At 51.8% G+C, this 27,336-nt stretch overlaps 3 protein-coding genes across 3 annotated transcripts; 1 reads left to right on the forward strand and 2 right to left on the reverse strand.

Moving 5' to 3' along the window:
- Positions 1-8,101: 8,101 nt before the first annotated feature.
- On the reverse strand, positions 8,102-10,897 carry PtA15_4A630 (uncharacterized protein; the record flags this gene model as incomplete). The annotated part of the gene is made up of 4 exons (XM_053168534.1): positions 8,102-9,232; positions 9,292-9,988; positions 10,057-10,359; positions 10,548-10,897. The coding sequence occupies 4 exons, from the start codon at positions 10,895-10,897 to the stop codon at positions 8,102-8,104; spliced, it is 2,481 nt and encodes an 826-aa protein (XP_053019733.1).
- Positions 10,898-11,077: 180 nt separating this feature from the next.
- On the forward strand, positions 11,078-12,996 carry PtA15_4A631 (uncharacterized protein; the record flags this gene model as incomplete). The annotated part of the gene is made up of 6 exons (XM_053168535.1): positions 11,078-11,195; positions 11,261-11,301; positions 11,359-11,870; positions 11,926-12,022; positions 12,088-12,719; positions 12,783-12,996. The coding sequence occupies 6 exons, from the start codon at positions 11,078-11,080 to the stop codon at positions 12,994-12,996; spliced, it is 1,614 nt and encodes a 537-aa protein (XP_053019734.1).
- A 65-nt stretch (positions 12,997-13,061) lies between these two features.
- On the reverse strand, positions 13,062-14,729 carry PtA15_4A632 (uncharacterized protein; the record flags this gene model as incomplete). Its single annotated transcript, XM_053168536.1, has 8 exons — positions 13,062-13,230; positions 13,318-13,479; positions 13,545-13,605; positions 13,673-13,978; positions 14,038-14,209; positions 14,276-14,380; positions 14,440-14,498; positions 14,561-14,729. The coding sequence occupies 8 exons, from the start codon at positions 14,727-14,729 to the stop codon at positions 13,062-13,064; spliced, it is 1,203 nt and encodes a 400-aa protein (XP_053019735.1).
- Positions 14,730-27,336: the final 12,607 nt, after the last annotated feature.

The raw sequence follows: 27,336 nt of genomic DNA on the forward strand, positions 1-27,336 counted from the left end.
TCTTCTTTGGTCCCATTGCCTTTGTGAAGACATCAGCTAGTTGGTCAAGGGTGCTTGTCCACAAGAGTTGTATGCCTTCTTCGCGAATTGAATCATTTACAAAATAAAACGCCCTCTTGAGGTACTTCGTTTTCTTCTTTGAAGCATTATTGGTCGCAATTAGTATTGCGGCTTGATTATCTACATGGATTGACTTTGGGATGTGGCAATCAAGGTCTTCGAAAATGTTAATGATGTGTGAGAGTATTTGAGAGCCTTCTGACAGCGCTACATATTCAGCCGCGCAGGTTGATAGCGCTACCACCGTTTGACGCCGAGATCCCCAAGCTACAGTGTCCCCACAGTGTGTGATGACATAGCCAGTCGTCGATTGTTCATGTTCCCCCCCCCAGTTAGCATTGGTCCACAGTTGCATTCCTTTGCCATCACCCCTGTACACAAGCTTCCGATCAACTGTTTTCTTCAGGTAGCCAATTACGCCATCCAACGCCGTCCAGTGCCTGTCAGAGGGGTTTGAGCTGAATCTTGCCAGCAGGTTTACCAGGAAAGACAAGTCCGGCCGAGTGCCACCGGAAAGGTACATGAGTGGCCTGATGATAGACCGGTATTCGGTTGGGTCAATTGGGTCTGTTGCTGAGATTTTGAGGTCGGCATCATTGAGTGGTGAGTCTTTCATGAAAGCCTGCCTCTTTTATTTCTCGATAATTTGAAGTGCCAAGGATTTCTGACTCAATTCAACCAACTTTCCAATTTTCTTGATATCAATACCGACCAACCTTTCAATGTCTGCCGACCACTTAATTTCAAGGTCTTTTGTCATTCCAACACGCAACTGGTCCAATAATCCAGGATCGGAAGCCAGCACGAATCCGTCATCAACATGGAGCCAAATCACAACAAAACCACCACTCTTCTTAAAAAGGTAAAGCGATGGTTCAATTTCACTCGCAACAAATCCCAAGCTCTCAACCGTTTTCTTGAAGAATTTCCACCAACAACGCGCGGCCTGTTTAGTGCCGTACATAGCTTTCTTGAGTAACATCACTTTTCCTTTCAGTTCGGGGCATATCTCAACAGGCGGCTGAACATAAACTTCTTCCTCGATCGGACTATACAGGTACGTGGAACTAACATCAAAGGTTGCTGTCGGGAAATTGTGGCGGAGCGCAATGGATATCAATATTCGCAATGTGTTCAACGAAGCTGTAGGTGCGTATGTCTTGTTACAGTCCTCTCCCATGCGTTGGTTAAAGCCTTTTGCCACATATCTCGCACGGAACTTGTCAACTGTCCCATCCGGCTTGCGTTTTATTGAGAAAACCCACCGAGCCCCCAGTACTTTGATGCCCTTGTGTGCCTCGACCGCCTCCCAGACACCCAATTCACCAAACTTGCCCATTTCATACCGCGCAGCTAGTCTCCATTCATTCGCCTCACTCCCCGACAACGCTGATTTGATGGTCTTCGGTAGCTCATGTTCCGGTCCGATATGCAAGTGGGCTAACTGCTGTTGTTCTTCTGCCGCAAACTCTTTGGTTTTCTCTTCACCGAGTTGTAGGATGATCTGATTCAAAATGAACTCAAGGTCTGACTTTTTGATGTCCTTCTTAACCGGCAAAGCTTGAAAATCGGGAAACTTGACCGACGCAGAATGAACCATCCTTTTCTCTTGTGGGAGCCAAAACAACCAACCAACCCTGGCATCGGGGTACCCCAGTAGCAAACCCTCCTGAGCTCTCTCATCTAATTTCTTGCGGCGTTCTTTTGGGATATGGATGATCGCTTTCGCGCCGAAAGAGTATATAGAGTTCGGATCAGGGTCCGTTCCCTAGAACAACTGGATTGGGCAGTGATTGCCAGTCCTCGAGTTAGGTATCCAATTATGCATGTACGCGGCAGTCGAATAGGCATAGCTCCAAAAGTTTTGAGGTAAGTCGCTTTTGTGCAACATAGTACAAGCCATGTCACCTAAGTTTCTGTTCAACCTTTCAGCTTCACCGTTCTGTTGAGGACTGTAGGGTGTAACCAGTGCCAGGGTAACACCAACCTCCTCAAGCATTGGTTCCAGCGACTCAACATATTCGGGTGCATTGTCACAACAGAGGTAAGCAGGGTAACACCCAAATTTGTTCTTGAGGTGATGCATCCAGGCCATTATCTTTGATGGAACATCTGACTTCGCTATCATCAATGTACAATAGGTGTATGTACTAGCGTGGTCCCGTAGGGTTACTATGTACCGGCGACCGCTAATGTCATAATCGAAAGGACCGGCCACATCTGACACCATGAAGTCTAATGGTTTATCTCGAGGGATCTGGGTACCAAGGACCATCGCCTTCTTGTCAATACTTTTTGACTTCGCGCATTGGTCACAGAAGAAAGACGACCATTTAAGCTCCAACTCAGGGAAATTGATTCTTAGGTAAGTTTTGACTATTTCTTCGGACGCATGTCCTAGGCGCACATGCCATACATATGGGTCAAAAGAGGGGACTTGAGTGACTTTCTTGATTGTATTGTTGATAGAAGTATTCAGGGTCCAACAGTAATTATGAAACAAGGTGGAGTAACTATTGAAGCGGGGATCTATTAAGGTTGCCTTCGTCCCATCATAGTTCAATTTCCAACCCTCGGAAAGCAAGCGTCCTGTCAACAAAATACCACCATCAACTCTGGGAACATGATACACATTAGGGATTGTGATTGTCCCCGTTGGCGTCGGAATCCGAACCGTCACATGACATTCAGAGACGGCCAGGTAGAAGGTTTGTGGTTCTGTTAGCTTTGATCCGGGAATGAACAGCGATGAGTCGCCACTCACGTGAGCGGATGCGCCGGAGTCAAGTAAGACACCTTCGCTGACATTGGGAAATTCAACCTTGCGCACGTGATGTTCAGATTTGCGAGGCGGAACGTAGGTGGACGACTTTGACCTGTAGTTGGCTGGCTGTTGTTCTTGCTGCCCCGTGGCCACTGCACGCCAGTAGTCGAGGCAGTCGGCATACCAATGCCCGTTCTTTGAGCAGTAGGCGCAGGTCGTCCTGTACTTGGAGGTGAGTTCAGGGGATTGGCCTTTACCACGGAAGTGATTTGCATGATCCACCGAAAATCTCGGGTGATTTGCTTTCGGGAGATCAGCTTCCTGTCGCCGGTGCGGGTTGACATATTTACCCGATGCTCGGTTCTGGAACGCATGGATGCGGTCAAGATCCATTGCATTGAAATTGGCAGCACTGTCCTTAGGACGATGTTTGCTGATGGCGTACTGAATCACAGTCACAACCTCTTTGAGCGATGGACATTTCTTCGCGTTGAGCGTCTGAGTGACACTGAATTTGAAGGTAAGATTATCTGTGCCAGCCGGAGGTTTGAAAGTGTTCTGCAGCAAGATACCAAGTAGCTCATTGGCGGACATCTTCAGTTGTTTGATCTCAGCACCAAGTTGTGACCATTTGGACAAGGTTGCATCACTGGATGGGTTCAGATCCGCCATCAAGTCGTGGATTTGATCAAGCAGACCGATCTTGTGTTGCCGATCCGAATGTTGACACTGCGCAACGATGAACTCATATAGCGCACGAGTTGACTTGTGAGTCGTCGAACTGACAATGGAAAGAAGGTCAGTCTCAAGAGTGTTACGAATGAGACTGTCAACGGTCGTAGCTTCTTCAATTTCCAGACTATCAAAAACATTGAGGTCGTCGACGAAAGATACAACCCAACTGAAGGCATGCATCAAAGTGCGGTCCAAGGCTTTCTTCCAAGGTTGGAAGCGAACTCCATCAGAGTTGAGGGTTGGATGCGAAGGGTTCAGTTCTTTATGCATCACAACTGGAGTCTTCAAGAACTTTGAGTATATGATGTCTTGTCTCGTCTGCGCATTGGGGCAGATGGTGCCAAAAGCAGTAAGCATACCTGCAATTTGGGCGTTAAGGTTGTTGATTTGCTCTCGCAGGACGGCCAAAGCATTTTGATTTCCAGCGTTGGGTTGTTGCTGGTTGGCAGCGGGGTTTGGTTGTGCCATCTCGAGAGGGTGTCGTCCGGACAGCAGTAAGGTTTCTTTCTCTTTTTTATTTTTGAAAGGTTCTCTTATATATATATATCTCTTGATTTAAGTTTTTCTTTTGCTGTCGCAGTATCTTCACCAGCAAACTTAACGCTCACTTGGAGAATTTGGGATAACGGTCGTGTGAAGCAGACGAGCCGGCTTTTAACCTATAAGAAGCTCAAGGTGGCTGTGTGATAACAGTCCTATGTGTAAGCTCTCCACACTCCCGGGTCCGGTCTCCAATCTCGATGACATTGCAAATATGTACTAACTAACCTGTGTGATAACAGTCCTATGTGTAAGCTCTCCACACTCCCGGGTCCGGTCTCCAATCTCGATGAGGAGAGAGAAGGGAGCCGGGCCGGGTGGATACATATAGACTAGATACAAGGTTAGGTTTGAGTGTCTAGCTGTCTCACAAGGTTAGGTTTGTTTGATGACTAAGTACATAGTATGCTTATGTAGTATGCAATCATGCTCTGACTTGTAACAGGATGCGTGTCCCCCTAGGGCTTCCGTACATCCCACTCACAGCTATTGCTGCTATAGGTCAGTATATCGTTGTTGTTTTCATTCATTCTCACATTCATCACATTCATCATCAAACTCATTCAAACGTTACTTCCATGTGGCACTAATTGGGGACAAATATAAGGTCTTGGAGAGCGGTTCCAGTCAAAACCTTGTGCGCGAAAGATTGCAGATTGCTAAGGGATACAGTACCAGCTGGACGGAATAAGTCCAGTTTTGGTGTCAGTCATTGGTTAACCTGACGGTAGAATTGATGAGCAAGAGGACTGTACCTGTCAAACTCGCTTGAACAATCACCTGAGTTGAGTGCTCAACAGGCGGGGCAACCAGTGCAACACTCAAGGCCCGGTGGGTTTTAGTTTCTCTTGCTGATGCTTGCCTGGGCTTGGGTGTCTGCATCTTCAAGACCAACAGGAAGCTCGTCGTGCGGGGCGGGGATGGCAAAGACACGCATTTGGAAGACCATTAAGAAGAATGTTGGCCGAATAACCTTCATCCTGGTGGAGAGAGTTGAAGGGGTTTTTGATCAAGAGCTCAAGGTTTGTAGATGAGCTGATGTGGTGGTGGTCTGTATGGGCCACATGTCCAAGCAGCCACTCTTTTATACCCATTTTCCTTGCCGCTTTCTTCGGGCCTCTGCCTTGTTCTTGAGCGCTGGCATGCATGCCTACTGAATGGTATCCCTAACAAGCAAAATGGACTCCAAAATGAAGTTGCCAGCTGTCAGCCACAGAGTACATGTCAAAGTACCTTACACGCATCAAGTACCTGCAATTGTTCACATTGTTTATAGTACATTCCTTTTTACACCTTTATTACATATGTATATCATTAGATACAGGCTTAAGAATGTACTCTTGTTATACATCACATTACAGATAACCATAGTTAAATACAGTTACCATAATGTACTTTTGTTATAAGAGTTAACTTACGTGCAAACAGTAAGATTACAATACATTGTAATATTACTGTACACGTGAAATACTCCAAGACAGGTATCACTCATTTATCCCCTGTTACGCCTCAGTTCCTATTTACATAACATATTGGTTATGATATAAATACATAAAAAATACATGATGTAATCCAATTCAAAGAGCACTGGATGGAATCACTGAATGGTTATGATCAGCTAGTGTGCACAGCTACTGATCCAGGATCAGTACTGATCATTACACTGCCCTGATCATTTCCAATGTTGATCCTCATGAGGATCTGCTTCCCTTGAGCGCTTCCAGTTCCCCCCTGGTCCTGAAGCGCCTCCAAGCGCCTCATGTTCCCTCCTGCTCTTTTCCCCTCTATATAAACACACCCCCCAGGACTGTTTATCCCTCAGAATATTATTACAGCAAAGTTTAACCCATACTATAGTTAAACAGTGCTTTCATTCTCACCCATCTTTCAATTCAGGAATAACATCTACTCTTGATTACCCTTACCTTTCTGTAGGTAAAACCACGAACCCAAGTTGAGTTATTCCTTGGATGCCTATTAACACTCTGTGTTGATCTGGATGCGCCTTAATTGAGCAAGCCTCTCAGTCAAGATTACTGATAGAGTGAAACCTTTTACAGGTCTTAGCACGAACCCATTGGCCCCTCCTTGGCATCTTACACTATCATCTTGCTAGTAACAACCCTCTCAGACACGGTTCGTTACTTACAGGCTGACACCAGCCCCCCAAAACTATTCAACCGTTAACCAAGTGTTCCAAGGCGTTGCTGCACCCCCACCCCAATTGTCTTCAAATGAATCACCAATCACCAAGATACACGCAATGTGGTCTCTTGCGGCCATTCTGAACTAATGCACAGCAATCTGCACCCTTGTTGCTCCAGCAACATTGGTCGGAAAATTGGCTTCTTCACTGCAACCTGTACCTCACATCCCATACGGGTCATCTGGTAAAAACACTGGGATTTTTAGTAAAAAAACAGGATATTTGGTATCATCATTTTTTCCCTTTGTTTGTGGCAACAACGTTGTTGCTACAGACAAAGGAAAAAAATGATGATACCAAGGCCACGTTTGGAGCCAATATAAATATAGGTGATATAATTATTTGTAAATTCAATAAAAAATACAAAACTTAACATAAAGAATCCAAATTTTTTTTGTAGGAAACCTACAGTACTGGTCTCATCAACTATGAAGTCATATTTAACTGATTCAGCCATCTTCAGCACCATAATACCATTATATTGCTTTGTTTTGGTCAAAAGTGATATAATGGTACTACAGTACTGAATATGGCTGGATCAGTTGAATCTGACTCCATAACTGAAGAGACCAGTATTGTAGGTTGCCTAGAAAAAATATTTGGAGGCTTTATGTTGAATTTTGTAGTTTTCATTGAATTAACCAATGATTATATCACCTATATTTATATCGGCTCCAAACAAAGCCCAAATATCCTGTTTCTTACCAAAGATCCCGGTGTTTTTACCAGAGAACCCGTGTGGGATATGAGGTACAGGATGTAGCGAGCTTGGGAGGACGAGTTTCCGAAGAGCCGCCTTCCCCGGCGCGCCCGTTCTCCCAGACGTCTCCGGAGAGCAGAGATTGCGTTTCGATGTCCCCGGATGAGCGCGACGCTTCGGCTGGCCTCCCTGCACAGCGTCGGCCGGCCGCCGCGCCGAATGCGATCGGCTTCCAGATGCGAGCTCGGCCGCGCGGACACGCGCATGAGTCGGGGGGCGCTGGCAGCTGGCTGCTGCACAGATGTATGAGCGGCTGGAGCGGGGGAGGCCTGTCGGGTGGAGCGCGGCTGCGCCCGGCCGACTTGGAATCGGATGCGACCTAGTCCCTCTATTGGGACGCTCTGGCCCGCGGCGCGCCTCCGCTGCCCCCGGTCGGCGCGATCCGAGCAGTGTTTTCCGACTGCACGGGCAGGAGGGCAGGACCTGAGGGCTGCGCCGAGGATTCGCCCGGATGCGGAGAGTGCATCGGAGTGGGCCGACGAATGTCAAGTCAGTTGCGCGCATCCCAGATTGGATGCACGCATCCGCTCAGTTGGCAGTGGCACAGTCTGGTTGCGTATCTCTCTGCCCGACGTACGCACTGCGTCGTCGTTCAGTTTTCCTGATCAATGCGCCTCCTGCCTGCCCATCCCGCCATCTGTCTGCGAGCTCCTCGGGCCAAGTATGTGAGCCCAGCGCCGAGCCCGCCCTCAGGGCTTTGCCGGCGCGGGAAGCAGCCCGAACGGATGGGCGTGCCAGACTCCAGGGGGGCGAACGGACAGGACGGGACGACGATGGGGCCACAGGCTCACTGCCTCGCTGGCGACCAGACACGACGCGGGCTTCTGCGAGTGGCAGGGCCCAGCGGCCATCCGCACCGCTCGGGTCATGCAGCCGTCTCGAGCTACACACTCCCATCCACACCCAAAGACACTCTGTGCACAGAGACATAAGCATTAGGGAAAGAGAGACGAGACAGGGCTTGGAGGATGGACAACGGGAGGGGCGGGAGCGGAGGAGACGCAAGGGAAAGGGGAGGGAGCGGGTCTTGAAAGGGTCAAGTGCCGTACGCGCCGGTGCGCTGCCAGACGGGGGGCAGGGCGGCCTGGGGGGCATGGAGGAGGTCGAAGAAGGGTCTAAGGAGGACGAGGGAGGTGTGGGGCCCGTCGAGGAAGGCGACGCGGAGGACGTTGTGGAGGTTCCTAGCGAGCCGGACGGAGGGGGGGACGGCGTCGGGGGGCGAGTCGGTGCGGCGTTTCTTAGCGGGCGGCGGGGAGGGCGGGGAGAGCGAGCGCAGAGGCGTGGGAAGGTCCAAGGGGAGGGGCACGACGACGGCGGCGATCCAGGAGACGCCCCAGAGCCGGGCATGCAGCGTCGGCGGCCCAGGCCCGGGCAGGAGCGGGGCGAACTCGAGCCCCAGGACGGGCTCGCGCAGCTCGCGGAGGCCTTCGCGCGCCAGCCGCCCGCCCAGGTCGGTCGCCCACCCGGGCACCATCCGGGTCTCCACGTCGACCACGTAGAGCGCATTGGTCGCGAAGCCGACGACGACCGTCGACGGCGTCGGTGCCGGGAAGGCCATGCATGTCACTTCTGCCTCGGGCATCGTCAGGGAACAATGGGGCTGCAAAAAAACACCCCCTCGCTCGTCAGTCTCTTCCCCCCTGACACAAACAGAGAAAGACACACACACACACACCTTCATGGCGTCCAAGTTGTACACGCGCAGCGTCTTCTGCGAGTCCGCGGTTGCGAGCCACTGGCCGTCAGGACTGACGGCGATTTTGAGGATGTAGGAGGAGGAAGCGTGGGGTGTGATGAGGGGAGTATGGGGCCCGGCCTGGTTTCCAAGACAGTCGAGGGGAGGCGGGCGGAGGGGGAAGACGGCGAGGGTGGCGACCTGGGGCCTGGCGGAGTCGGGAGCGGCGAGGTCGAGGAGGACGATGTCGGAGGAGAGGCTGGCGGCGAGGACGAGCCTGGTGGAGTCCGGCGAGAACTCGATGGAGCGTGCGCCCTGCTTGGGCGCGCCCTTGGCGAGGCCCGCGAAGGCCTCGAAGGCCTTCACCCGCCGCGGCTGCAGCATCCCCCCCGCCGCCTCGACGAGCGCGAACAGCTTGGCTTCGTACAGATCTGAGACCGCCAGCCAGCGCCCGTCGGGCGAGATCGCCGAGGCGACCAGGTTCGTCCGACACTGCGGTACGTCAACCGTCAGCTTGGTGAGATGAGTGTGTCAAAGAGAGAGAGACGGACCTTGAGGTCCATCTCGACCACCTTCGTCCACGCGGCCTCCGGGTCGTCCGGGCGCTGGGCGGCCGCCTTCTTCTTCCGGGGGGGCCGAGGCTCGGGCGGATGATCGGCAGCAGCGGGCTGGGGCCGGAGCCTCCAGATGGAGATCTGTGTGGCGTTGCGGGAGACGAGGAGGCGGGCGAGGGGGCTGAGGGCGGCGACGGGGTCGCGGGTGGTGGCGTAGGAGATCTTGCGCATGAGGGCGTCGGCGAAGGCGACGGAGGAGGAGTCGGAGACCGGGTTGGCCAGCTGGCGGAGTTTGTGGGCGGAGGAGAGGGTAGCGGCGGGACAGAGGACGAGGGACATGTCGAGGCCGCCGGAGAGGAGGACGGGGACGAGGTCCTGGGGGGCGGTGAGGAGCGGGTTGTAGGGGGGCGAGGAGTCGAGTGCGCGGACGTCGTGGGAGTGGAGGCGGCGGGAGGCGGCCAGCAGCCAGCGCGACTGGTCGGTCTTGTTGCTGCTGGCGGGGTGGGATTGGATGTGGAGGGTGAGCTGGCAGGTCTTCTGGTCGACGCCCGAGGTGAACAGCGAGCAGCCGTCGGGGGAGGGCACCATGCAGAGGATGTCGGCGCGATGGGCGCGGATGGTCTGGCGGCGGACACACGACTTGGCGTCCCAGAAATGGACATTGCCGACCGAGTCGCCGGAGATGATCGTGCCACTAGGAAGAAAGAGAGATGTTTTCAGAGGCGGCTGGGGTAGAGAGAGAGAGGAAAAGAGGAAACTGACTTGAGGACGGCGACGGTCCAGACGAGAGTGTGTTCGCCCTGGAGTTTCTCGACGGTCATCCGGTTGAGACAGCGGCCGGAGCCTGCGGCCCACTTGCGCAGACTGGAGTCGGCGCCGCCGGCGACGAGGAAGAGCTGCGAGTCGGGGGGTTCCTGGAGCGGGAGGGGAGTTTCGGGGGGTGGGAAGCCCCAGGCGAGGCTGAGGAGGCGGGTGTTGCAGGGGTCGAGCTTGCGGATGAGCTCGAGCTGGTTGTGGGCGATGGCGGCGATGCGGATGGCGCCGTCGTCGCAGCCGATGGCCAGCCTAGTGTGTGCGGGGGAGGGTGCGAGGGACCAGATGGCGACGGCGGGGGGCATGGGCAGGGTGCGCTGGACAGAAGCAGGTCAGTGTGGTTGTGGTTGTGGTTGTGGTTGTGGTTGTGGTTGTGTGGTTGTGTGTGTGTGTGTGGATGTACCTTGATGGTGCCGGGGCGTGGGCCTTGCCAGTCCCACTCGAGCAGCTCGTCTGCGCCGTTGGTGCCGAGCAGCCTGGGCGGGGTGCTGGCCAGCGCGCGGTCATCCGGCTCGTCCTGGTCGGCGATGAACTGGTGGGTGAAGAGCAGATGCTCGACCTTGGCGGGGGTCTGTCTGCTGAGGTGTCCGGGCAGGGTGCGGTGGAGCGAGGGCGGGCTGCTGGTGGGCCAGATCCAGAGCTCGATGTCTCCGTTTGCGCGTCCGATTGCGATGGTGGCGCGCTGTGCGGGGGCTGGCTTCCATGTGGCGGGGGAGGATGTGATGGCGGTGATGGTCGCTGGGCGGTAGTCTGAGCGGAGGGTGAGCTGGGTGTGTTTTGCTGCTGACATGGTGGTGGGAGTGGGTGGCGGATACTTCTGGGCAGGCAGGCCGCGGATGGTTTGGTTTCTGGTGCATTTTGCATACCCGCCATATGCATATGGGTCTCCGCGCTGCCATCCGCCATCCGCGCACCCCGCCCCCCACAAAAAAAGCCCACTCACTCTGCATACCCCCAGCCCCAGCCCACGATGAACGACGCCCGATTCAGCACACTCCAGAACGACCCCCGATTCATCAAACCAGCCAAGAAAAACAGGCAAACAACAACAACACAGCCAGACAGCAGATTCACTGCAGCACCAAAAGGTAAACAACCACCCCCCCCCCCCCCCACAACACCAAAGAAACGGACTGACTCACCCCACCAGCAGCAGCAGAGACACCGACACTAGTCGACTACGCCCGAGGCCGAGTGCTCCTCGAAAGCTCAGACGAAGAACAGGAAGAAGAAGAATCAGAAGACTCGGAGCAGGATGTCGAGCTCGGCGGCCCCCGCCAAGACCAAGACATCGACCTCACCGAGCACCCAGCCGAAGAAGAACAAGAGGAGGAGGAGCAGCAGATCGCACCCACCCGCCGGATCGCCGCCGTGAACATGGACTGGGACAACCTGAACGCACTCGACCTCTACAAGGTCTTCGCGTCCCTGCTCGCCGGCCCCGACGAGCCGGGCCGGGTGGAGCGGGTGCGGGTGTACAAGAGCGCGTTCGGCAAGGCGCGGATGGCGCGCGAGGACGAGCTCGGCCCGCCCCGCGAGATCTTCGCCCCGCCGCAAACCAACGACGACGACGGGGAGGAGGGGGTGGTGGACGAGGACCGCGGGGCAGAGTTCGACGACCGGGCCCTCCGCCAGTACCAGCTCGACAGACTGCGCTACTTCTACGCCGTCGTCGAGCTCGACCAACCCGCCACCGCCCAGCACCTGTTCCGGCAGATCGACGGCACCGAGTTCGAGCGCACCGCCAACCTCTTCGACCTCAGGTCCGTCCCCTACCCCACACCCACTGCTCCACCCCACTGACGCAGACCCACACAGCTATGTGCCCGAGGACATGGCCTTCGAGGAGGCCGATCTGTGGGACGAATGCTCGGCCGACGCCGCCGACTACACGCCCGTCGACTTCAGCACCGACGTACGTCCCCCTCTTTCCCCCTCCCCCCACAGACCCCCTCAGCCACTGATCAGCGGAGGTCACAGGTGCTGCGCCACTCCAAGGTCAAGCTCACCTGGGACAGCGAGGACCCCCTGCGGACCAAGTACACCCGGCTCAACACCCAGAAACTGGCCCAGGAGGAGCTCGACCAGCTCGACTTCGCCCGCTTCATCGCCCCCCCTTCCAGTGCCGACGAGGAGGAGGAGGACGAGGAGCGGCCGCCCCAGGGCAGGCGCCAGCTGCGCGCCGTCCTCGGCCTCGATGCCCGCCCCGCAGCGACCCTCGACCAGCACCAGGAGCTCGAGATCTCCTTCAAGCCCGGCTTCGTCGACCGGCCCCCGTCCCCCGACTCCTCCTCCCCCGACTCCTCCTCCGCAGACGAAGCCTCCGCAGACGAGGCCTCCGCAGAAGAGGCCGCCGCAGAAGAGGCCGTCCGGGCAGACGAGCTCGCCCTGCTCGGGCTCCCGGACCTGTCCGCGCAGGGAGACGAGCGCCACTTCGACCTGGCCCACATCCGCAAACAAGAGAAAGCGGCGGCCGCGAAGGGCCGGCAGCGGAAGCGGACGCCGGGCGGCCAGGCCGAGCAGGACCGGTTCGTCGTCGACACCGACGACCGCCGGTTCGTCGACGCGATTGCTCACGACCCCGAGTTCGCCATCGACCCCTCCACGCCCCAGTCAGTCGGCCCCCTTCTCTCGTGTATGTGCTGTTTTGGCTGACCCGGATGATGATGACCCAGGTTCCCGAAGACGAACAGCATGGCCCACTTGCTCCATGCCGTCCGCGCCAAGCGCGCCCGGCTCCCCGCGGCGACGCCCGCTGCCATCCACGGGGACGCTTCTTCAAGCCGGCCAACGCAGGAGCCCCAGGCTCGGTCGGTCGACCAGCTGGTCGCCGCGCTCAAGAAGGACAAGCACGCGAAGCCTTCCAAACGGGCGCGCACACACAAGTGACCATCTCGCACGCAGGAGCTGTTGTTCTCATTCGTCTTCTAGTAATACAAGTGAAAATCGTGTTTTTAGTCGTAGCGGGGCCGCTTGGAGCTGGCGGGTCTGCTGGGACAGTTGGTGGCCGACGAGGCGCGGGAGACGGAGGTGGCGGAGAGTCTGTGGATGGGGAGGTCGGGTCTGGGGCGTCTGAAGGCGTCGGCGGCCATGATGGGGTCGGCGTCGTCGGGGGAGACCCTCCTCTGGGGGTACTTGTTGGGCGCGGCGCCGGGGCCGGGCGGGGCGAAGCAGTCGGCGCCGGGCAGCGGCGCGGCGCGTGTGAAGTACGCGTGGCCCAGGGCCTCGTGCGCCGTCAGCCGGCGCGCAGGCTCGAACCGCAACAGCCCGCTCATCAGCTGAAACCCTTCCTGTTGCCCGCCCCCGCCCCCCGCCGTCCGCGCGTGGACGGCCGTCTTGCCCATGTACCAGTGTCGCAGCCCGCTCGGCGTCCTGTGTTCCCCCACACCGTTTTCAGTCTCCTTCTCCAGCCCGAAGAGAGAGAGCGGGACGCTTACTTGTCGAAGCGGGCCATGTGGGCGTATTCGGGCAGATGGACGATCGACGGCCACTCTTCCTCTTCCACCCGGCCAACTGCATCAGTGTCTCTCCTGTGCCGATATGTAGTGAGGGAGAGGGGCTCAACTGGAGGGCGTTCCGAGGACGTCGAAGATCTTGGCGAGCTGGTCTTTCTGGAACGGGACGCCGGAGGCGGCGGCTTTCTTGGAGGCGTGGTGGGGCTCGGGCTTGGCCTCGTCGCCCTTGAAGATGGGGCGCAGACAAAGCAGCTCGCCGAGGATGCAGCCGACGGACCAGACGTCGATGGCGGGCGAGTAGTGGCGCGCGCCGAGGAGCAGCTCGGGCGCGCGGTACCAGATGGTGACGACGACCTTGTCGGAGGCGTACAGCGACTGGATGGGCGAGTGGAAGCTGCGCGCCAGGCCCAGGTCGCCTGTCCCCCCCCCCACCATCAGCTAGCGTCTTCCGAGGAGGGAAAGAGAGCGCGCGTACCGATCTTCACCACGCCCCGCTCGGTGACGAGGATGTTGGCCGGCTTCAGGTCCCGATGGACGATCCAGTTGGCATGCAGATAGGCCAGCCCGTTGAGCAGCTGGAACAGCAGCGCCTTGAGCGTCGGCTCGGGGATCGCCGAGCGGGTCTGGGAGTGGTGGTGGATGATTTGCTGCCCGTGTTGCCCGGCCGTCAGTCTTGTGTGTGTGTGCACGGGAGAAGGGGGGGAGGAGCGTACGAGGAAGTCGTGCTCGCAGTACTCGAACACCAGGTAGATCGCCTTGTCCTGCAGCATCACTTCCTGCAGCGCCGTCAGGTTCTCGTGCCCGATCTCGCGGTTCAGCTGGCCAGCGAGAAGTCAGCCGGCGGGACCCCAGCAAGAGAGAGAGGGCGTGCACAGACCATGATCTCGCGGCACGCGCTCTGGCTGATCCCGGTGTAGCTCGCCTCGCCGTCGCGGTCTGCAACGTGTGTGTGTTCCTCCCCGTCAGCGTCCGTCTTCTCTGGGGATGTTTCTGCTGACCTGGCTTGAACTTCTTGATGGCCACCGCCGCGCCCGGGGCGTCCCTCGGCCGGGCCTTGTACACTTTCCCGTAGGTGCCCGAGGAGATGAAGCCGAGGATGGCGTAGCGGTCCTGGATCGTCCGGCGCTCGCGGTCCTTGCGCTCGCGGTAGCCCTGCATCAGCTGCATCTTCTGCGTGGTTGCTGGCTGGTATGTGCGGCCTCGGCGCACTTGGATAGTCCCGCCCCCCGCGGGCACCCTCCCGCTTGCGCCCGCTTGCGGGAGACAGCCAAAAATCCCTTCTGACCCCCTTATCACCGTATACAGGACCCTGGAAAGCCCCTACGGAACACAGTAACCTAAATTCCAAGATTTTTGAAAAATTCATACATTTTTGGAGCCCATTCATACACGTTTTGTGCATAGGTGCAGAGCTTTTTCAAAAAATTCATGCAAATTTTGTGCTTACGTTTTTTTTTGCCGTGGGTGTGAAGAAATACCCCCAGAAATACTTTTTTGAGTAGCCATTTCTGCTACATACCCAGAGGAGCAGTGACAAAGGTAAAAAATGGAAGAAGAAGATATTTTAAATTTCATATTCAAGTAGAAAACTGCATAGACTATCATCAACAACTGAGGCCCCGTTTGGCCGCGCGATTTGATATGATAAATTGGGCATTTTATAACGGGGGGCGCCCGGGGTATCACACCTGTTTATTTGGTGTTTGGGGCTGCCAATGATATTATAAAATGCATTACCCCACATCACCGAAAAAATATCACCCCCGCCATTTTGGAAATAGAGGTCAGGACCTCTATTTCCGGGTGATATATTGGTGACTACATATGTACTCACCCCCCAGTCATCAAGCTGCACCTCTCAATGACTGATCATCTGGTCATCAAGAAGGACACAACCTCTTGATGACTGGTCAACCAATCATCGAAGAGGACACAACCTCTGGATGACCGGTTGGACCGGCCATCCAGACACAACCTCTGGATGACCGTTCTGACCAGCCATCCAGAGGACTTCACCTCTCAATGATCACCGGTTCAACCAGTCATCAAAGAGGACACACCCTCTTGATGACCGGCCAACCGGTCATTGAAGAGGACAGACCCTCTTGATGATTGGTCAACCGGTCATCAAAGAGGACATAACCTTGGGAGTCTGGTTGACCGGTCATCGAGAGGGTGTGTCCTCTTTGATGGCCAGTCAACCGCTTCACCTCTCGATGACCAGTCAACAGGTCATCGAGAGGTTGTGTCCTCATGACCAGTTGACCGGTCATCGAGAGGAGTTCAGCTCTTGATGAACGGTCAACCGGTCATCAGGAGCTGAAGCCCTCTGGACGACCGGTTCAACCAATCATCAGGAGCTGAACTCCTCTAGATGACCGGTTCGACCGGCCATCCAGAGGAGTTCAGCTCTCGATGACCGGGTGATCGGACATTGAGAGGTGGGCTCCTCTCAATGACCGGATGATTGAGAGGAGTTCAGCTCTCTCGATGTCCGGTCGACCGGTCATCAAGAGGAGTTCAGCTCTCTCAATGTCTGGGTGACCGGTCATCGAGAGGAGTTCACCTCTCTCGATGTCCGTTTGACTGGTCATTGAGAGGAGTTCATCTCTCGATGTCCGATCAACCGGACATTGAGAGAGGTGAACGTTCTTGATGGACCAAGAGACGTTCCTGATGGACCGTTCATCAAAGAGGAGTTCAGCTCTTGATGACCGATCAACCGGTCATCAAGAGCTGAATTCCTCTGGATGGCCGGTCAGAGCTGAACGCTCTTGATGGACCGTTCATCAAAGAGGACTTGACCTCTTGATGACCAATCAACCAGTCATCAAGAGGTGAACTCCTCTGGATGGCCGGCCGAACCGTTCATCCAGAGGTTAGGTCCTCTTTGATGACCGGTTGACCGGTCATTGAGAGGTGAAGTCCTTTTTGATGACCAGATGACCGGTCATCGAGAGGGTGTTACTCCTCCGGATAACCAGTTGAACAGGTCATCGAGATGTGTACTAGGTGTGTGTACATGTATGATACTTTCTGCTCTCCAAACAGCCTGTTATAAATGGACTCGAACATTATTCTGGAGTGGATGCGCCAAACAGCCATGTTATAAATCTAATCATTTCTTGATTGGCTTTATTACCGTTGGATTGCACATTGGGTGGTATGTATATTATGATGCAATTTATCATATCACACCGGGCGTCCAAACGGGGCCTGATTGTTACTCTTCATCAACATTTTTATGTATTGCTTTTTTTGAGAGCTTTTATCTTCAAAAATTTGTTCTACCAGTGTTCTAGAAAATAAATTTGATACATTGTAAGAAGAAGAGAATGTAATCTCTGGGAGATGGATACACAATTCCCACCAGCATCCGTAATATTTAAGCCTTTGGTGACTGGGAATAAATAGTGCAGATGTGCTACTTCAAGATGCACAAAAATCCTGGAACTCGGCAAGGAAGTGTAGAAACCAGCCGCAATCGGGATATGTGGCTGATACAGGAAGAGCTGGACCAATATAGGGGGGTGCAAAAAAAACCCTGGCATCATATCCTCATTCTCATACATTTTTGGTTACTACCCCCCTTGTCCCCCAAAAAACTTCATACAATTGGGGTGATTACCTTATCCGCCAAATTTCCCATTCATACATTGTGGGGTGCCTATGTTTTTTGTTTTTTGACCAAAAATTCATACATTTTTGTTACTGTATTCCATAGGGGCTTTCCTGGGTCCTCCATATACCCATTGGATTTCTTCACAGCCCCTGGCACCATTAGATTCTACATATGCTGATGTCACAACAACTACCCGGCCCATCCCTTGGAAAAAAAATTGTTGTAAAAGCGTGGCTTGCAAGGCCTTGCAAGGCTGAAACGGAGAGAAAGTGTCTGAACGTGACCTGGGCGGGTCTTCCACAATGCCCAGAAAATGCCCTCACAAGAATGGCTGCTGCGCGGCCAGTTCATGGTGAATTTACTTGCACAAACATGCACAAGACAGCTGAGATCAAGGGCGAGACATCAGGATTTGGATTATGAGGTGATACCAAGCTGTAGAAACACAAAGTCACTCATTTTCATTGAAAAAACCCGTCAGCCTCAGGCCAAGTATGGGACATTAGTCCTAAGCCTCTCCTTTGGAGACTCTTTGTGCCTCCTCGGAGAGGCTTAGTTAAGCTTGCTTGGATACTCCTTCCGGGAATACGGGTGCACTTGGAGGTTGGCTGCCCCTCATCTGCCCCTGCAGAAAGTGCACAGCGGACATTGGGAAGGTCAGGCTGCCCCAGGACCAACGGCAGCCAAACTTAGCACCTGAGTCTAAAAGAGCATCCGCATCGGCCGCGGATTAAGGAGGGATTAGCGTAACTAATCCTCCTCGGCAACCGCATTGGATCCGATTCAGTCAGACTAAACTCCTCCCGGGAGTAAAATTTGGACTAAGCAAGAGTAAATAGGACCCCAGAACGCCCCAACAAAGCCGGTGTGGTATGCTTTGTGGTTACCCATCTTGCCCATTTCAAAATTTCCCTTTTTTTCTCATATGTACACTCTCAAGTCAACCAATGAGGCCGCACCACTGGATTCTACGGCCAAAACTACACAGGACACCATGGACAACACACCTTACACCCCTCTGGATCACAAGTTACAACCCCTTCAAGACACCATCAGTCAGTTACATACACAAAAAACACCATACTCAGGTCATGTAATCTGTTACATGAACCACACTTACCCAGGACCATGTAATCTGTTACATGGACCACTCTGACAGCTTGTCTGCCCTTTACATGTACGTTACCTCATCAGCTGCACTCATTACATTGTGCTATGCACATGTCATGCAGTGTCCTGCAGTGTTATGCACACTTGATGCAGGCTTATGCAGTCTAATGCAGTCTTATGCAGGTGCATGCAGACTAGTGTAATAGGGGCTGCAGTCTGACAGTTGACAGATGACATCATGCAGGATCATGCAGGTGTCAAGATAGCAAAAACCCCCCATGCAGCTTGCAGATGACATCATTCAACAGGCCAGGCCAGCTAAACCATCTCACCTCCTATCTCTCACTAGCTAAATTCCCTCATATGACATCATGACCTCATGTGACCTGTCAACCACCAGCCAAAATACCTCATTGTAGCCTTCAGGGCAGCTAAAACCCCTCATTCTCTTGTTCCCCTGGAGCTAAAATCTTGCACTCTTGTCTATTTAAGGAGGCTCTCCTCCCCCCAGTTTTAATTTCCCTCAGCAGACTACTTGCACTCAGCTTACCCAACAACAGGAAGTTACATTATCCGTAACTAAAAGTAACAGGCAACGTAACTTAATTGTTGCCATTATTGTTGCGCTAACGGCAACAATGTTTCAGTTACATTTCTTGATTTCAGTCGCCGCCACCGGGTTTGCTTGCAAATACCTTGCAAGCATTTGGAATACATATGAACCATACTATGGTGATGGCGGACAAGCAAGGTATACTCGCTTCCTACTCAAAGAAGTCAGACCAGAGCTTTTCCGTGAGTTAACTCAAATGGAACAAGCCACGTTCAAAAATCTTGTTGAAGAGTTGCTGATGAATGGGCTCCTTAAGAATGGAAGATCAATCTCCGACAAAGAGAAGGTCCTTATCTTCTTGCTCCATATGCCAGACAGCAGTGAAATTCTGGCGTGGTTTGTACACCATTACCTGGTGAGCCGTGAGCCTCACCAGGGAGGAATCTGTGGCACTTTCCAGAGAGTTCCTGGCTGTAATTTTATCCAATTTATGTACTGGTGTATATTTCAGATCACCCATAACCTCTGTTCATTTTCAAACCCATGAGGATTTTGACTGTAACCTAACCTATGTTGAACTGATCAAAAGCTTAGTCACTGTTTATTTTGAACTGGTGTTTATCTGTAAACCATGTGAAGCAATGTCAGCCTTAGAGTCAACACTGCTGACCTAAAAACTGCCTTTTCTACCTTTTTACATATGAATTACTTCTTATCTTTTTCATCTTAAGATATAACCTTGGTTTGACTTCATATTCTGTTTCCCCATGCAATTTTAACCTTAGTTACAACTTACCATTTCTTTGTAACTCTACTCCTTCCCTGAGTTCTTGAGTTGTGGCGCGCATGCGCAGTTGTGACGTGTCAGCGCTACCAGGCGCACCAAATCACATGTACATATGTAATTACATAAGCAAACTGTGAAACTTTTTGAAGGCAGGATCCCCCTTGCCTGAGGAGGATCTATAGAATTCATCACACCAGAATCACACCTCAGATAACCCTAGGATGACCACCAAAGAGATTACCACGCTCCCAGTATACCTACCGTCACAGGCACCTAGGATATTGACAGTAAGTAACCTCTTTCACTGAAACTTGTTTATCTCAGACTCAGAGGTACTACTCTGTGTCTGCTTGATTGCTATTCTTTTGCTGGCCTTTGCCCCATCTTTGATCACAGGTCTGCACCTGTTTTGATATCATCAACCAAAAGATTCTGCTGCTTTATATCCTTCTTTTTCTGTGGTTTTTGTAAGAAACAAACCACATAGTTTTCCCTTTAAAGAACCTTGACTATCCAGAAGGAAGCTAAAATATTTTGGCTGGATTAAACTTGTCTAATCCAGAAGCCCTCCACATTTCTTTGGTGAGAGGAGGCTGTAGCACTCTCTAGCACAGCTTGGCAGCCCTCCCTTAAGGAGGTAGTATTGCCAGTGGAATTTATTACCCACCAGAATAACCTTGAATATCTGTTTATCTTGAATCTTCTCATTTTCTCTCTCTCTTTCTCTCTCTCTCTCTTATATTTGTATTTTCTTTATCAAAAGAAATCCAAATATTGCCCCCCATTTTCTTGTGTCCTGCTGTCACTATAGAGACTCAGGCTCACAATTAAGGGCCTCATTGGGAAAATTGCTCACATTTTTCATAATTCTAGAGTGCTTAAAGCCAAGGACTGATCATCCTGATTAAATCAAACAAAAAATTCATAAAAATCTCAAAAATTCACTTAAACATTTTTCTACATATCCTACTGACGTCAAAATTCTCTCAAAGACATTTTAAACTGACTCTAAATCAATAAAATCCCTAACTGAACCCTTGAAAAAAAAATACGTCCTGTGTACTGCTGAAAGTGCAGAATTGCAACTCTTCCGCAAATCTATTTATCCCTTCATCGGACTTATCGTCACCGGAATCCTCTATATCTTTGGATCAAGAAGAGATAGAGAAAAACAGAGTAAGCTCAAAAGATTCTTCTCCTTCTTAACTAAAAATGCCTCCAGTCGCCGCAAAAAAATTCTCAACAGCGCAGGACAGCGCAGAAGACAAAAACTACAACAATAAGCGCGTAGCAAATCCGCAAAACGGCAACTGGATTAGTAGTGACACTTGGAGCCCTATAGCTACAACTAAAGCTCCAAAAGTCCGTCGCAGAAAGGTCACTGCAGCGGTTAACATCTCTGATTGGACTTCTAAACCTTCTCCGAAATCTAGCACAAAAGAAATCAAGAAAAAAACCCTTGCTACTACGTGTAGAAGTACTAGACTGTCTAAAAAGTCTAAAGATCCAGGTAATTAGGATCTACAAACTTTTTCCTTTACATTCTCCATATTCCTCTTCCCAAAAATCTTACAACAATGCCTCCCCACCTCAGAAATGGCAGAGACCTCTCAGCAGAACAGCACCTCTGCTACAGCCTCAGCCCCGCCGCAGAGGAACGGCTTCGAAGAGCTAAAGTCAGCCTTGCCGCCTTTGCAGGAGGACTTCCTCAAGCTCCCAAAGGATGAGCCAATCCCACCAGATACCGGGATCCCTCCGGCGCTATACCATCCAAGAGAGACGTCTATAGCTCTAGCGTCGAGTAGATCCACTCCAGTTCCGCGCCCAATAGACAGGTGTTAAAACTAACAATGCATTTTGCAGACGCTTAGCAGAAAATTATTGACTTGGGCAGGATTTGAACCAGCGACCTTAGCTTGAAGCTAAGACACTATACTAGAAGTGCTGCCTTTACCAACTAGCACTACGGGCAAATAGGTGTTGTTGCGGCCCGCAGCGTCACCTGACGTTGCAATTGGGGTCGCGGCCGCAGTGACTGCGCCTACTTGCGCAGTCACGCGGGCTTGCAACAACAGGGTGACGCTGCATCCCGCAGCGACAGCTACATGCCTGTAGTGTAGGCTACCAAGTCCATGCCTGATGTGTTGATTTTGACCACTGAGGATTACAACATTTCAACAACAGGGAAAAGCTGGATATAACGGCGAGCTATCCTCAGAGGATTCAACCGCCCTCTCAGCCTACCAACCCAGAGGGTATGAGACCCACGGCGTTGCGCAATCTAGCCCGCCTTCCGTACACTCAGAACCCTTGACGGGAGGCGTCCTTTGGCCCGATGGATCTTATCCCAGAAGAGGAGGAACTATCCAGCCTCATCAGCATGTTCAACAAGCAATTCAACCTGTTTTTCCGCGCCCGGGAAGCGCAGAATACGCTAACTATGAGGCTTCTCCTCTCCCAAGCTTCTCTGACTCAAGAAATGATAATAGAACTAGTTGGGAAGAACGACGCCATCCACCTTTGTCAGGAGTGGATCTCCAGAGACAAGCTCAACAGTCTGGAGGCCTCCTTAATGACTCAGAACAAAGGCAACAAGCCGTCAAACTCGACGGCGCAGATAATCCGACCTCCTTCGCAACTAGCCATAGTGCCACATGCCAGTCAGCAGCCTATACTAGCCACACCGACGCCAGAACCTACGGGCTTTCAAAAACAAGCTATGGCGCAGGAGTTCCAGGGTCCTACCCCCTCCAACCATCAAGAGTTTTTTCCACCACTGCAACCACAGCCGCGCCTAGAGAACCAGACCTACCACGGTCCTCCAATGCTGCCACCCCCACCACCGCTGCAGACGCTACAAATGAGGCCACCACCAGCTTCTATACTGCAAGAGGTGGTTCAGTTGTTCCGCCCCAACCCGCATTATCAACTTGGCGGGTACAATCCATACCATTATCCTCACATGCCGCACGGGTACGCAGACCACAACCCCCCTCATACTCAAGGCAATTGGAGAGGATCAGAGAGGAACTGGAGACACCCACCGGAAAACACTCAGTGGGTTCTACAAATAGGAGAGTACCTAATGAGAGCCACACAAGGAGTGAGGAGAGGCTATGGAAGCGGGAGAGCCAGAGGGAGAGGCCCTTATTAGACAAATCCTTACCTAAAAGCTCCCTGAGTAGTGATTCCCCATTAGGTCTTAGTTTAGATATTGACAATCTCTCTAACCCCTCAAATAGAGAGTTTTTTCTCAATAATCTCAACAATGAAATTTCTAGAAATGACCCTTTGTTTCTAGAATAAAAATTACAAGTTTTGTTCTCTAAATCACCAGGGGAGATATGTTCCCACTCCCCAGGGAGTGCCAGAGCTACATTTGATGTGAGTTTTGGTTGGATGTGAGCCTGATGTGCATCAGTAACTCATCCCTAAATGAATTGAAGTGGATGCAGAAGTGAGTCAAAAGTCAGTCAGAATTGATTTGGGAGTCAACACAATGTTGTGTAGAATTCTTTTGTTTTCTAGGTACAACTAGAGGAAAAAATATGATGAAATGATATTTCACCCAAGTCCAACTCATCAATTTCCCCTGTTTGATGATGTCAAAGGATAGGAAAGCAAAATTTCCATTCTTGAATGTAATTCCTGTAAAAAAATGAGTTTCTTGTAATTCACATTATATGCCCTCATGTACAAAATTAAGGCCCCGTTTGGCTGCCGCGTTATACGTCATAAATTGTTGAATTTATGACGCCGCGACCCAAAGTTCGCCCCCCGTTGCCACCAAAACTTTGAAACCCCCGGGGGTCGCGCGTCATAAATTCAACCATTTATGACGTATAACGTGGCAGCCAAACGGGGCCTAAACTAAAAGTCAACTTGGTATTATTTGGTTTAGAATTTTGGAATGTGGTAATGTTGCAGTATAAATTAGTGAAACCCATTTTCTTGGAAATGCTGTAATTAATTTGAATTTGGCTAAAAAAATGGTGATAAACTATTGTATTGGGGTGAAAGTCTGAGGTAAGTCAAGGTTGGATTGCAGTGCCACCCCAGTTTGGCCACATATCCTGGCCTCTTCAAAAAAACGATTGTGTGATTTTTTGTCTTTTTTGCTTTTCAAAATCCACATGTGCACATGCAAGTGAACTTTTTTGCACTTTGCTAATAGTCACCCTAATGTACGCGCGTACATTGAGGTGGAAATATCACAGGATGGGCCTTTCACAGCCACATGAAAAGTAAAAACTTTGTGTTGAGACACCAATTGTCCCCCTGATGTACGCGAGTACATGAGGGGGACAATATGACATACTGCGCCTTTCACATCCCCATGAAAAGGACACACTGGTCATGGAGCCAAGAAAGTCCTATATTTTGGATGAGTTCTGGATGAATTCCAGATGAGTTCTGGATTATTCCTTGGCAATTTATGGTTTATTTCAGGATGATTTCCAACTGATTTCAAGCTGACTTCCAGTCTTGTTCATACCTATTCAATATTTCTTTACCAAAGGCCTCCAGCAAATTTATGGAAAAAAGTTACGGTAAGTCACTCCCTGGGGAGTGGGAACATATCTCCCCCGGTGAATTGACCTCTGAATTATCTGGTATAGAGATTGCCCGTTGTAGGACTTGTGTGGGACACTAAATATAATTTGGTGAAATATCCGCTGAGGGGAAATAAATTGCTTAATAGGTTGAAAGGCTATTACAACTTACAGGTGGTTTGAAAGACCTGCCCCTCTAATAATACTATGCAAATATCTAAGAGTCTTGTAATCAATATTTATAAAGATATGGCTGATTCCAAGATAGATCTTACTTTTGTATAGTAATATCTATCAGACCTAGATCACTTGATTCAACAGGCTAGCAAATCTGTTATAACTTCTTTGCTTGCAGGCAATATACTTACTTTGTTATACCCGTACTACACATTACTAATATGCCGTTTAACGCGAACTTGTTGTTGTGTTATGCTTGGTTCTACTACTGCCAAAACACTAATACTACTACTAAATTTCTACGCTACTTGTACCTAACCACTAATACCGCTAATAACCGCACTGCTGACTAAACCACCGTATGTGACCAAACCTCTGTAGGCTGATGATCAAAACTCTGATGAGGGGAGAAAGGGCCTCCTTATATATTGAAGGGTGAGGGATTTTTACCCCAGGGAAGCTCCTCATGAGGGATTATTGCTGCAGGGGATCTCAACTACACAGCCTCTCATGCATGTACTGTGCTGCATGATGTCATGTGTTGCTATGCAACCAAGCCACCTTCCATCCTCTTCCACATACTCTGCATCCACTGTCTAACCTGTCCCATCCCCAATGTTGGGGGTCAAAGCCTCTCCTCCCATCTTGCTCCTTCTTCCCTTCTTCCCCCGCACCGTATTACACACTCCCTCTACTATAATACCTCTGCAATGGGCTTTTGGCATTGTCACGCATATGGAACACCACACCGTGGGTACCTGGTATCCGTGGGCGGGTACCCACCAGCCCTTGGCGGGTACCTGCCTGCGGGTCCGGGTATGTAAATTTTGGATGGCGGGTACCCATCCAGGTACCCGCTGCAAAAGGTCTGGAGACAAGCAGTTGCGGACAACCTTTTCCAGAGCAATCATGGCCCCCGCTAACCTAACCCTCTTGGTGTCCAGCACATGCTGGACGCCAAGAGGACATACACTCTTGATGTCCGCCACAGAGCGGACATCGGGAGGGTGTATGTATGCCCTCTTGATGTCCGGTATGTGCTGGACGCCGAGAGGGCGTACACTCTTGATGTCCGGCACAGAGCGGACATCGGGAGGGTGTATGTATGCCCTCTTGATGTCCGGTAGATGCTGGACACCAAGGAGGCATACACTCTTGATGTCCGGCACAGAGCGGACATTGGCAGGGTGTATGTATTCCCTCTTGATGTCCGGTATGTGCTGGACACCAAGGGGACATACACTCTTGATTTCTGGCACAGAGCGTACATTGGGAGGGTGTATGTATGCCCTATTGATGTCTGGTATGTGCTGGACACCAAGGGGGCATACACTCTTGGTTTCCGGCACAGAGCGGACATTGAGACGGTCATCAAGAGGTTACACCACCCTCAAAGCCGGCATAGACCGGCTAGAGGGTTTTTTTTTAAAAGTGCTATTAATTTCACATACCGCACCATTAATCTAACTACTGATATGTACATACAACTACACGTTCTAGGATACCAGTGGAATAACGTCCCATGATACCCGCCACGGGTACCGCCGGTACGCGCCCTACGGGTTCCGGGTCCGAGTCCGGGTATCTCAATCTGCCCAAAATGACCGCAGGTACCTGCACCCGCCATGAGTACCCGGGTCCACTCGGCAATCTCTACTCTAAGTGTACCAACAATTGGCACACCCTCTGTGGTGTGTGGATTGGTCACAAACTCAATGACATGGCGTGATTCAACGGTGGGTAGTTATTGCTACAGTAACACGTAACGTAACAATAATGTAACGTTTTTTGCCGTTATCGTTATTGTTATCAGTAACGGCAGTGCGATATCGATATCACACCAAGAGTTTTTTTTTTCGCGACGGCCGTTACTAGATCTGAGTGCGTAGCGACAGATATTGGGCAAGATAACGAGCAAGAAAAGGCCAAAATAGGGCCAATTTGGCCTTTTATCCAAGTTTCAATAAACAAGTGTTTTACAGAAACCTGGAGCATGGCTTCCCCCTTGGTATTTGGGGGGGTCACTTCCGTAAAAGTGAGACCCCCAAGACTGGCGCGAATCCCGCTAACCTGTCTTAAACCCCCTATTCCCATTGAGCCCCCATTGTAAATAAACCCCGACGGCATAAAGAAGCCAAGACCGGGGCTTGCTTCTTTTCCCCTTGGCCGCTTCGACCCCTCTTTTATATTCCACCCAGCCCAAAATTTTCCCCCCCCAACGAGCACACACCGTTTCAGCTCGCCCATACTTCCCCCCTCACGAAACGCCTCCAGCTCCGTCCATATCCTAAAACCTTTCCCCCCGTACATTTTTTGCCCATCACGAAACACTTCAAGCTCCGCCCATACCCCTAACGGTCGACACTCGCCACCGCAAGGGCACCTCATCCGGATTACTTGAAACACCGAATCGCAATATATCACGATACTGGACCCTGATGAATCGTCGTCCCCATAGTGGTTGCTTGCTGGTCGTCTCACCCTCCCTCCCACCAGTTAGTACAGATCCTGTTCTTTTTCCAATTTCACCCTTTAACGGTATTCCGACAATACTGAACCTTCATTGACCTTACAGTGTGTTTGAACTCCATAATTTTCCAACACGATACGCAACAAGTTCACCCCACACCTCACAACGGTTAAACCCCGCACTGGGAGCACACTCAGCTAGACCCCATGAAACGCAAACTGCATCTACATCTTCACACTCAACCCTGACGACTCGTCGTCATCGCCAGGCTCCCTTTTTCGCAAATCCTATGACAACCCGTCGTCTTAACTGCCTGTTGTTCACGCCACGGTTCGTCCATCAGTCAATACAGCGGGTCTACCCTTCGCATCAAACCTTCCACTATTCCCCTTGAATTATCTTCCAAGACTGTCAGACCCTTATCACCAACGATTATCTGCTACCCCGCGACTCTTGCTCTGTTTTCATGTGGTCGTCTACCTTTGCCTTGCCCCCTAGCATT

The sequence above is a fragment of the Puccinia triticina genome, chromosome 4A, assembly GCF_026914185.1.
Source record: "Puccinia triticina chromosome 4A, complete sequence".
NCBI classification, from domain to species: domain Eukaryota; kingdom Fungi; phylum Basidiomycota; class Pucciniomycetes; order Pucciniales; family Pucciniaceae; genus Puccinia; species Puccinia triticina.